Source organism: Anomaloglossus baeobatrachus, chromosome 3 (genome assembly GCF_048569485.1).
Source record: "Anomaloglossus baeobatrachus isolate aAnoBae1 chromosome 3, aAnoBae1.hap1, whole genome shotgun sequence".
In the NCBI taxonomy this organism is placed as follows: Eukaryota; Metazoa; Chordata; class Amphibia; order Anura; family Aromobatidae; genus Anomaloglossus; species Anomaloglossus baeobatrachus.
In genome coordinates, this window is record NC_134355.1 from 512,194,511 (window position 1) to 512,207,169 (window position 12,659).

Consider the following 12,659-nt stretch of genomic DNA (forward strand, 5'->3'; position numbering starts at 1 on the left):
ACATCCCGCCCACCTCCTTCCTTCTGCATTGTCGGTGGAGGCAGGTAAGGAGATGTTTGTCGTTCCTGCGGTGTCACACACAGTGATGTATGGTGCTGCAGGAACGACAAACAACATCGTACCGGCAGCAGTAACGATATTATGAAAAGGAACGATGTGTCACCGATCAACAATTTTTGACGTTTTTGTGATCGGTGATCGTCGCTCCTAGGTTTTACACGCTGCGATGTCGGTACGACGCCAGATGTGTGTCACTAATGACGTGACCCCGACGATATATAGTTACCGATGTCGCAACGTGTAAAGCCCGCCTTAGAGTCAACTATTGGCACATTTTGTACCATTTTATTTCACTTTTGTTATGCTGATCAGTGGTAGTTGTACATCTGGTAAAAAAATGCACTTAAACCGCATCAAAAACGCAGTTTCAGTGCACTTATTTGCCAGGAGATGCAGATTGGGTGCAGAACTGTCTGCAACCAAATATTCAATGTGTGAACATAGCCTAATACAGTAATCCAGCATTGAGTTGAATGACTTCACCTCAGGTGAGTTCATAGAGTTCACCTAATGTGAGTTCACGGAGTTCACCTCAGGTCAGTTCACCTGAGATCACAGCTGAGGTACTGTGGGAATAGCCACCTGCTACCTCAGGTTAACTCATTGATGTCACTGCTCACAGCTGCCGTGTTTTCTGATGTGACCAATAACTGCGACTTCAGGATGTAGCAGAGCTGTGATTGTTACGGGATGTTGTAGCTATGGATTATGTCGGACCTGCAGGGGTGTATTGAGGGTTAATAAATTGGAGAAAGAGGGGTCTTTTTTGTATAAATGAAGGATTTTTCTGTCTCATAGACCCTACACCTATTATTAACCTCGGGCTTGACAACTATGATTTTTTTTTTTTTACAAATCACAGCTGTCATTAACTCCTTATATTACCTGATTGCCACTTATCCAGGGGAATCTGGATGATCCACGTGAGCGCCAGGATTGGCGAATCTAATGGATGCATCAATTCTGGGGGCTGCAAGCTGCTATTTTTAGGCTAAGGAGGGCCCAATAACCATGGGCCTCCCCAACCTGGGAATACCAGCTCCCAGTTGTTTGCTTTATTTTGATTGGGTATCAAAATTGGGGTGGAACTTAATACATTTTTTTTAATTATTAAAATTTACAAAGACAATATAAAGCACACAACTGGGTTTGCAGCCTCTGACTGTCTGCTTCATTTTTTCCAATTATTTAGCTTTACATTCCACTTCCAGGACCCAACAGGTATTGTGAGGGCAACCAATCACAGATGCTGGCAGTCTAACTGCAACCAATCACAGACACTGTCACAGAGGGTGGGCGGGGAAAACCATGATTATGCATGACATCTAATGAGCGGACCCGGAAGCAGTGTGACTACTGCCCAGGAGGCTCTGTAAGTATAACTGTCCTGCTTTAATCCCCATCATGGCTTTTTTTTCTACTTTTTTTTTTTTTTTTTTAACAGAATGGCCGAACGGTAACACAGACTTCCCTGAGATGTCTGTAACTAGTGATGGGTGAAACTAAACACAAACACTCCTGTCGGAACAAGTGGACTGACCAATTCTTGGATTAGTAATTCTGCCTCTAGTAATAGGCAAAGTAAGTCCAGGATCACACTAGCATATGCATCCAATGGGATATGCTAATGACACTCAGCGCACTCTGCTGTGAGCGTGATCCGAGTGTCATTCTACTTTGTTTCGATTCTCTTGCAGGCAAGAATCAGATCACAGGTGCAGAGGTGATGGAGAGATTCATTTCTCCTTTTTTTCATTGGCTGTCTCTGTGTATATCGAACTGCACTCGGATGACATCAGTGCAGTCTGATGTTTCACATACACTTGTAGATTTGTATGAGTGCAAGTGAGCCAAGATACACTGCCAATCACAGCATGCTGGGATTTTTGTGAGCCCTAACACTGAGCCTGAGAAGGCAACCTCTTCAATGAAACCCAATTGCAAAAATGATTTTTATCTCAAAATACATACATTTAAGTAAAACAATAAGAAAAACGATCCCCCAAAAGCGATCATTAAAAAAGTTGAAAGTGCTTACATTTCCGTTTTCATTAACTTACTTTGGCAACATTACAAAAATTACAACGAAAAAAAGTTAATCACTTAACAAAAACAATGGGATAAATAGGGATAAATAACAGACAATTCGGAGAAAAAAATATGAAACAAGTATAGAAAAAAAAAAGTATGGAAGTGTGAATAAGCACCTATTCATTTTAGAATTAACCTACTCACAGGTGCAGTGCTGTAAAAGGGAAGTATTTGGATGGAACCAGTAGAGTAAGCGCAGGAGCAAGTATGTATTGGGATGGATCTAGTAGAGTAGGTGCCGGAGCAAGTAATAATGCACAAGCACAATTTCCATTGAAAGTATGCATTTTTTTATTTTTACTGTCAAATCACTGTTTGTACCCTAAATTCTGCTTAAACAGAATCCATACAACCTACTGTATAAATCCAGGTGGCACATAAGCATCCTTTGGGTTAGATGCAGATTGGGCATCTTTAGTTGAAATTATGACTTGCAGCCATCTGTTTTATTCTAAATATATTGCCAATTTGTGTTTGCAGTGAGCGTCTCTGGGGGCATCACTCTTGTTTTCAATCCTTCCCTATTATTTCCCCATGGAGTTGACCTGGATCATACTATATTAACATAAAGCACATTGCTCTATTCAGTGCATAATATTTCTGTTAGGAATGTTAGTAGGAAAACTGTTGCAGAGCTGGCTCTCCCGGGAGATCCGTTCTAGGTTATTGTACAGCTAGTATTGAATATATTGTTATCTTATTAATAATAGTACTATCCTTGAATGTTTCTGTTCCCTGGCACTTGCTGGGCTGATTGTTATGGCTGACTTCCTTCCTTTCGGCATTGAATTATTCTTCTTTGTCATGATTGCTGATACTATGGGATTGACTCAGGACGATATGGTTGTTGTTTGATAACATTTGTAGAACAAAGCTCTGCGCGGTTCTTATGAACCCTCTGAACTTGTCCTTAAAGTGTATTATAATAGCTGTCAAACCAATAAATGAAGTCGAGGAAAGGGTAAAGCTGGGATGTTCACCTGTAGCCGATAAGCTGACTGCTCTCTGCCAGTGATGGGGTCACACAGCTCTGAGCGGCAGTAGAATAACTGACCTCAATCCACAGGGACAGGAATGCGGGCAAAAGTGAGGAGAACAGCTAATATGACTAAATAGAAAATCAAAGCACATTTCTGACTCCTTGCCCACTCAGTCTATAAACTCTACTTCTTTAGTTACTTTACCCCATACTGGTGGTGTGCTGAGAGACCAATTACTATGCTGAAATACAAGGTTTGCCACAATTTAACACAGTTTTCAGATGCAGATTTTTTTTCCTGTAAAACACATGTCCAATAACTGCCTCAAAAAGGTGTCATTTCACAGTAAAAGTTGTGCCATTTTTCTGCCCGACACACTACCACTCTGAAAACCCAACTTTCTACTTCCCCTTATTGATGCTCATTTACCACACTATATGCTAATAAAACATTACATTAAAACTACTGTAAGGTGAGATTAATAAGATTGATTATCTCGTTACAATGACACCTTTCACCTCATGAGATTTGTTAGGCAGCATAGGAAGAGTACGTTGCTGAAGTTAGTCGGTTCGAAGCAGGAAAATGGTCAAATCTGGCTTTCTGGCTAATTTGATCCCACAGAAGAGATGGTATAGCAGAAATTGGTAAAAAGTTACTGTTGGTTATGATAGAAAGGTGTCAGAGCACATATTGTTTGATAGCTTGCTCAGTATAGGGCTGAGTAGCTGCAGACTAGTGCATATGCCTGTGCCTACAATAGGCCTTTGGATATCAGAACTGGACCAGTGGATAATGGGAAAAAAGGGGGCTTGGGAACCTCTTGAAAAAGAAAGTATTAAGCACTCATAGACTGACTGAGAATGTTATTTATTAATTTAACAGCCTTTAGATCTGTCTCGTGCCATGGCGACTTGATGGATGAATGCTCTGTAGGAAGATCGATCTTGTGCATGTCTGGATAGGTCCACCAGGGCCTCCACCACCATTATCTTGATAGTATCAAGCCATCCTGTTGCTTTTCTTTTTTGCCTTGTTCCTTCTATTTTAACAACTATGATGGCCTGCTCCAGAGATTACTTTTTTTATAAGATGTGTCCAAAGTAGGCAAGTTGTAGCTACGTGAAGCTTGCTTTGAGTGACATGTCTGGCTTGATTTGTTCCACAGTTGATTGTTTGATTGTTTTTATTGCTATCCATGGTAAGGTACCATGAAAACTATGTGCTTTCAAGACTGATTTTCTACACTGTTGCCTCCCATCATTGTCTCGGTATCCCTGTGACATCTAGGGCTATGTTCACACAGTACATTTTTGCAGCGTTTTTTTCCTGACCAAAACCTAATCTTGTGGCAGGATTTCTCCTGGGAGCCATCTATGGTTTTGGTGGCATTTCTTTGTGGCATTTTTAATGTGATGTCAAGACAAGCAAGGCTTCAACAGTATTTGAGTGTTCAGTCGGGCCGAGAGTGACCTAGATCCGGCACTCGGGTAGTAAAAAAAAAAAAAGTAAAGCAAGCGCGCTATGCTTACCAGTCTCTGGTAGATGCTAGAGTGTATGGGCTCCTTCCAGGTATGACGTCATTCAACAGGCCCCTATCACATGGGGGACAAAGCATGATTGTAGTGGCAGGGAGAAAACATCTCCAAGCTCACTCACCAAGCCGTTCATGCCCACTAACCGAGTTAGCCACACCCACTAACCTGGAAGGATCCCATGCATTCTAGGCTTATTCGTACCTGCTCCCGAGGCCCCTCCTACTTCTGGTGTCGCTGATTAGCCTCATGCATATTCACTGCTTCCCCCCCACTGGAGTCTGTGGGTCTATTATACAGTAAAAAAATAAATAAATTAAAAAAAATGACATAGGGTTCTCCCATATTATAATACCCAGCACAGATAAAGCCTACAGCCACAGGCTGCAGCCCCCAGCTGTGGGCTTTATCTTGGCTGGGTTTCAAAATAAAAGGGACCACACGCTGTTTTTTAATTATTTAAATAAATTATTCTTTTAAAAAAACAGCGTGCAGTCCCCCCCAAATTTTGATACCCAGCCAAGATAAAGCCCACAGCTGTGGGCTGGTATTCTCAGGCAAGAGAGACCCAGCCTAAAAATATCAGCCTGCAGCCGCCCAGGATTGTCGCATCCATTAGATGCGACAATCCCAGCACTTTATCCGGCTCTTCCTGAATTGCCCTGGTGCGGTGGCAATCAGGGTAATAAGGGGTTAATCGCAGATCATACCCCCCATCACCAATCTGTAATAAGTGAAAAGAAATAAACTCAAACATTGGAAAAATACTTTATTTGAAATAAAATTACAAAAAGCCCCCTCTTTCTCCACTTAATTAACCCTATAATCACCCCTGCCAGTCAGACGTAATCCACACGAGGTCCCATGGCCATTCAGCTGTGCTACATCTGAAGATCGCAGCGAGTGCAATAGAATTAGACTGCCTGCTGTGAGCTCCAGAGAATGAATGAGCTGCATGATGAGCGGTCACTTCACTCAGCTGATTCCTGGTCACAGTTGGCAATACCTGTGAAAGTAAATAGCCTGAGTGAGGTCACCGCTTAATGAGCGGCTCACTCATTCTCTTTGCTAGACCCACAGACCAGGTCTGTGATTAGTTGCAGTCAGATGCTGGGGGGTCGTCTGACTGCAACCAATAACAGATGAAGCAGCGAATATGTAATGAGCGGGGAAATGAAGGAGCCGTGGGAGCATACAGCCGCATCGGGGATTTGGTAAACATACACGCCTGCTCCAATCCCCCTATCCCCACTACCATTTAAGTGCAGGCCACATACCCTGGATCAATTCCGGGTATCTAGTGACAGGTGGACTCGCAGGGTATCTGTAAATCCACCTGTCACTAGGGTGAAAAACCGTAGCAAAAGCACTGAAAAGAATTGACATGTTCATTCTTTTCAGATCGCAGCAAAACCGGAGGTGTTTCACAAAACAGTCAGGAAAACAGCCTGACGTATTTGTGTGTGTGTGCATGAGATTTCAGAAATCTTATAGACTTTGCTGGGATTGTAAAAAGCAGCGTTTTATTAGCATGGATTTGCATAAAAGCAAGGCAAATTTGTACCTAAAAAACGCACAGTGTGAACATAGCCTAATTGCTGTCTTGAAATCGTGCCCCTTCACACTGCAATTACTGATTTTCCACTGTAGTGTTCTGCCTTTCTATGAGCATTGGCTTCATGTTTTTTCTTCGAAGGCATCAGAGAGTCACTGTTACTTCTGCTCCAGTGAGCCGGCACATGCGAAGAAGAAACCTAAAGCCACTGCGCATAGAAGGGCGGAACACTACAGTGGAACATCAGCAATTGAGGTGCGCAGGCTCGGAATTGCAGGAACACAATTTAGACATCACACGGATACTGTGACGCTTTTGGAAGGCGACAGCTACTCTAATGATGCAAGGAAGCAGTGTTATCTTCCGGTCAGGGTCCACCCCATAGTCTGAATTACCTCATTTACATAGAGGAATAAAATTTTTCCACAAGATGGCATCTAATATGAGGCATACAGATTTTTTTCAGCACTTTATTACCTATCCATATTAATAGGTTAGATACGTCAAATGGGGTTACATATTTTTTTTGAGACACATACCACTTACCTAAACATTGCTGGAGACTAAGGACGTCTCTTCGTTGCGGTGGTATTCCTTATTAGTAGTGGTGTCTTTATATTTGGCAATACGCTCTGTCACACTTCAAAAATTGATCAGAAATTTCATGACTGATGTGATTAAAAGTTAAAGGTGATGATTTGGCCTTCAAATGCCCCAGATGTTCATCCATTTGAGCATCTATGGCGTTGCTGAAAAAAAAAAAAGTAGAAACTTTTTTTCTTATTATTTATTTAAGAAAACAGTGGGCAGCCACAGACAGATCATTTTGCGAAGTGTACCTTATTAAACAAAATGTCCTCAACTCTCCCTAATTGCAGGCTAAACATCCTGGCGTTCCAGCAAAGAATCGAGTACAAATTTCTGGTTTGAGGGATCCTGGCATACAGAATGGTATCCCACAATCCTCCATGGCCCCCTCTGTAAAAGCAGAAGACCTTAAAACTAATTTAATGAGCATATTGCTAATTCCTGCCTAGTGGTCCCTGCATACACTAGCATAGATAAAGAGATCTTTAGAAAAGTATTTCTAAAGATCTTTTATCATATGCTAATGAGCGAGGAGACTAGTCCCCTGGGCGTTAGTTCCCCTGGCTAGTCGGCACCATTAGCATGTTAGTACGCCCCTGTGGGTGTGCTAACATGCTAATGAATGTGCAGTGTCAGAGGATGATCTCACTCACCTCTTCGGCTGCCTTTGCCGCCCAGCACTGAATTTCGGCTAAGTGCGCATGACCCCGGAGAAATTGCAGGGTTATGCGCACTGAGTCCAAAATCCAACTTCGGGCGGTAATGGCAGCGGAGAGTTGAGTGAGATCATCTTCTGACGCTGCGTATTCATTAGCATGTTAGCTCACCCATAGGGGCGTACTAACATGCTAATGGTGCCGACTAGCCAAGGGAACTAGCTCCCAGGGGACTAGTCCCCTCGCTCATTATCATACGATAAAACATCTTTAGAAATAATTTTTCTAAAGATCCCTTTATCTATGCTAGTGTATGCAGGGACCATTAGGCAGGGATTAGCAATATGACACAGAACTGCTCGTGGTTCTGGGTGCATGTTGGAGCTGACAGGTTCCTTATAATGTCCTCTGTCCTTTTCGGGAAATGTAAATTGTTAGCTAAAGATTTCAAGTGTTGAGATGAAGTGTGCAGAAGGGAAGGTATTAGGGCTGAAATAAAATCATAATTACAGGGCATAGACTTTTACCCATGTCTTTACAATACTGTTCATGCACATAATTAATTATGCAAATCATAGCGAAAAGGTTTTCCTGTGAGATTGAAAAGGGAATTTGTCAAACAATGAAGTCGTAATTAAAGGACTAACAATAATTGTGTCTGATAAATCACCATGCTATGTAATTAATAATGACCTCTGTCTATGAGAAGTAGAGGTGTGACATTATTCTTTCGGCATCATCCTTATAACAAAAATTACCTCTTGATTTAAAAAAAAAAATTAAAAAAAAAATAATCCAAGTTCCTGACTTTCTCCTGTGTGATATCTTTTTATATTCCGCTCCTTTTCAGCTTAAACATTTTTAGTTAACCTAAGTAATAGATTGCTTGTGACCAACACTGATTTCAGAGGGTTTTATTCCACTTTCCTTGAAGACGCCGAGATGCATATAGATGTTCAGGTGCTCAGGTATCGTAACGAGCAGTCAGATGCTCGGATGGGTGCGAGTCCTGTACAGAGTATAATGGAAGCTAATGGCGAGTTCGAGCAACTTTACTGAAGATCTTCCTGGATAAATGCTTGAGTTTCCCATAAACTTCCATTATTCTCATTTAAAGTTGAGCCTGTTTAGGTATCTGACTACTCATTACGAGTACCGGAGCATATAGTGCTCGCTCATCACTACTTGTTACGAGTACCGAGCACTCGAGCATGGTAGTGCTCGCTCATCACTACTTGTTACGAGTACCGAGCACCCGAGCATGGTAGTGCTCGCTCATCACTAATGTACATCACTGCTTTCTCTGCCTTTTACTCGTTGCCTTAGTGTTCAATGTCTTTCTGGCATGGTCTTGAACAGAGATGAAAAAAGACATAACATTTATTCTTTTTAACTTTATTGCGGGTAGATAAGATTCAGGTGAGAACATATGTACTTATTGTTATTAATTTATTTTATTTTAAAAATCAATTATTAAATTATATTTTACCTATGTTTTTAATCTCACTAGGGGGCTTTGTAATGTGATTATCTGACCCCCCAGTATATACTTTGGTGTATTCTGTAAAGTTTCCTGGACTGCATTGATGGTGCACTCAATATAATATTTTTTTTTCCTCTGACTATCCAGTAAAATTGTACATTATCTTTATTTTGCAGTTGAAAGATGTATGAGTGTAATGCAATCTGGAACGCAGATGATCAAACTGAAAAGTGGAACAAAGGGTCTGGTCCGTCTGTTCTACCTGGATGAACATCGTACATGTATTAGATGGAGACCCTCCAGGAAGAGTGAGAAAGCTAAAAGTAAGTTTATTTCGTGTCCAAATGAAAGCAAAACTAGTCTATAGGAAAAAATGTGGTTTACTGTGATGCTGAAAACTAAAGGTGATCGATGCTTCGGATATATGAATTACAGTTGATTTTGTGACATTGAAAATGGAACATCGGCAGAGCAGCAGCCAATCACAGCTCACGGCTCTGCTCGTGCAGACTGTACAGCCCATGCAGAACGTCTGAGCTCACTGATTGGCTGCAGTGCTGTTGATGTGATTTCAGTGCTGCAGCCAATAAAAGACACTTTGAGCAGTGGCGGATATTATCCCAGGACTTGGGGGGGATGAGTTAAGTGATTGTTATTTTCGAATAAATTGCATCTGAGGACAAGGGTATTTTGGGACCATCCATTTAATCATTTATTTCTAAGTTTAGTTTTTCTTTGTTGATATTTTATAAGTGAAAAGCCAGATGTGGGATCCATTCTTTTCATTACTTTAATGCTTGTATTTTGGGTTTAATGTTTTTTTTCCCCAAATTCATTAAAAATGTTGTACCGTGTGGCTATTAAGTCTGCTTGTTTCCCTGTTCGTTGCTGGCTGCTGAATGGGACTAATAAATCATCGATGAGATTGTTCTGATGGGGAATTTGTACCTTCTATCTTTTAATCTGTCTTTTACTAAGCTCCCTCTTTGCTGATGGACAGATTCTTAGTTGACTCTGTCTTGAATAAGGAGGAGACAGCGTGAGACAGGCACTATTGAAGATGAATTATGCAAAATTTCATCAAATCCAATGGACAAACTTTTTTTAGCCTAAAATGTACATATTTAAATAAAAACTTCACTCAAAGGTGTCTATAGCCTTTAAAGCTTTTCTCATTTAATGAAGTTCCAGCTGACTTTATTGGGATCGCCCAACTCTCTCATGTTTATGTTGATGTTTTTATATTCTCTTGATGTCAATTTTTGAAGAACGAGTGGTTGGGAATGTTATTTCAAGAGTTGTCTGATTGCAGCTTATTGCTCTGTGTTGAAAACATATGCATGATCAAGTCGAGCCCAGCATGCATATTAATGGGGTAAGAATACTTATGGGGAAATGAACATTATTTGGCTGACCGCTATTGAAGGTGTATGACCACCTTTAATAAAAAAAGCAGCGACAAGGTGACAAACATAGCACAATTACATGACTTACAATGATTGGAGTCAGGAATACTGTCCCTGAAACTGAAGTCTGGAGGCCTGAGTATTATGGATGGTGAATTTTCTTAAAGCAAACCTTTCACCAGGTATTTTTTTTATATAAACTGCGGCCACCACCATAGAGTCCTTATATACAGCATTCTTTAATACTGTAAATTAGATACCAAGCCACTCTATAATGCAAAAGAAACCTTTTTTTATACTCACCTGTGGGGCGATCTAGTGTGATCCAGCGCTTTTTCTCTGGTTGCAGTCGCCTTCCTCTTTCCCTGCTTTGTGTGGATAATGCATCCTACATCATCCTCAGGGTCCTACACTGCGCTCCGGCGCATGCACACTTCCCTCTGCCCTACTGAGGACTGAGCAAAGTACTGAAACAAAATGTGGAAACCACACAATGGAGTCAAATAATCCATAAATCTTTATTCATCAAAGTCACAAGACAAACAATAAAAGGAATTGTAAACAATTCCAAATTACCATGACATAATAAAAGAGAACAATAAGAGGACCTCGCCTACGTGGGGACCAGGGCCTTATAAGTACTGAATGACTGAAGTTAGAATAATAATGTCTTAAATAATGTGATGACAACAAGTAAATCTCAGTCATTCACATATAAGAATCCCCTCCTAGGTAGACAGTTGTATGGCATGAGGTAGGGAATATCCCCCTAAACTCCTGGCACTACCCTATCCAGGATAATGCAATCATGTAATCGCCAATTTACATACCAGCACTCCAGAGGGGAGAACAAAGAAGGTCCACGGTCCGCTCCCAACAGCCGTTTCGGATTACCTTTATCAAGGGACACCGCACGTACTACAAGTACTGTAATGTGCAGATGCGGGGAAAAGTCAAAGCAAGCCCACGCATGAGCACTACTATGCTTTGCTCTGCCCTCAGCAATACGGATAGAAGTACGCATGCGCAGGAACACAATGGAGCACTCTGTGTGGATGATGTAGGACTCGTCATTCACCTGGAGCCAAGAGAAGGACGGCGATTGCAAGAAGATAGGAGGCACTGGATCAAGATTAGCGATGCCCGTTGGACCGGACCGCTCCACAGGTGAGTATAAAAAAAAAGTATATTTTATGTTCTACAGATCGGCCTAGGCTCTTATATAGCGTATTCTAGAATGCTGTATATAAGAGTTTACTGGTGGTGGCCACAGTTTATAAGGAACAAATCTGGGGACAGGTTTCCTTTTAAGTGTTCAAGTTTGTACATTTGGTTTGTATGGAAAAAACATATTTTCAGGAAAATACATTTCAACCCAATATGAGATTTGTTGTTCTTAATTTCATTGTAGAATTTTTTTTATTCCTAATTCTTCGAGTTAAACTATTTTATTTGTTAACTGAAATATATTGCATGTGACCTAGTAAATTCAATACGTATAAGTATACTTTTCTCCGAGAAGATTTTTCTCTTTCTGGATAATTCATGTGATTTATAACTCTATAAAGTGAGATGTCCTTATAGTATGTCATTATCTAAAAATAGGGCACCCTTTCTTAAATAAAGAATGATAAGTCTGACTTTGATGTTCAAACTGTGCTCTGTAATTACATTTCAGCGTTAAACCAATGAGAACGACAAGTGCGCTTTAAACTCCTTAACTTTTTCATGTTACTCCTTTAAAATTAAATTGTATTTTTTTTCTTTTACATTTCCATCTTCTGCTCAAATGAAAATTTGAGTTCTTGCCTAACACTGGCACTAAATGTAATCCCTTTTTTTATAATATCCGGTAAAGAAAACCATCCTGTTACCCATTATTGTGGAACTGCTTTCCTCTCTCTGTATTGATTCACTCAGGTCACCGAGACTATACATGTACAAAGGAGATCAAAATTAGAGAATACGCAATTTCCTAAATATTAAAGGGAACCTGTCACCAGATTTGGTGACTATAAGCTGTGGCCACCACTAGTGGGCTCTTATATACAGCATTGTAACATGCTTTATATAAAAGCCCGGCCGCAGTGTAGAACGTAAAAATCACTTCATAATAGTTACCTAAACAGTTGGTATGGTGCAGACTGGTCAGATGGGTAGCACAGTTTTCTGGTACCGGCACCTCCTCTTTCGGCCATTTTTGTCCTCCTTCTTCTGAAGCCTGGGTGCATGACACGTCCTACGTCATACACACACGGAGGCATTGAGATCCTGCGCAGGCACACTACATACTTTGATCTGCCCT

General features: G+C 40.9%; 1 protein-coding gene across 3 annotated transcripts in view; it reads left to right on the plus strand.

Moving 5' to 3' along the window:
• The window catches only part of PLCH1 (phospholipase C eta 1), a 232,913-nt gene that overhangs the window by 69,836 nt on the left and 150,418 nt on the right, over positions 1-12,659 (plus strand). For all 3 annotated transcript variants that reach the window (XM_075340717.1, XM_075340716.1, XM_075340718.1), the window contains exon 2: positions 9,125-9,271. In XM_075340717.1, the coding sequence (XP_075196832.1) occupies positions 9,125-9,271 (147 nt within the window). The remainder of the gene's footprint in view (positions 1-9,124; positions 9,272-12,659) is intronic.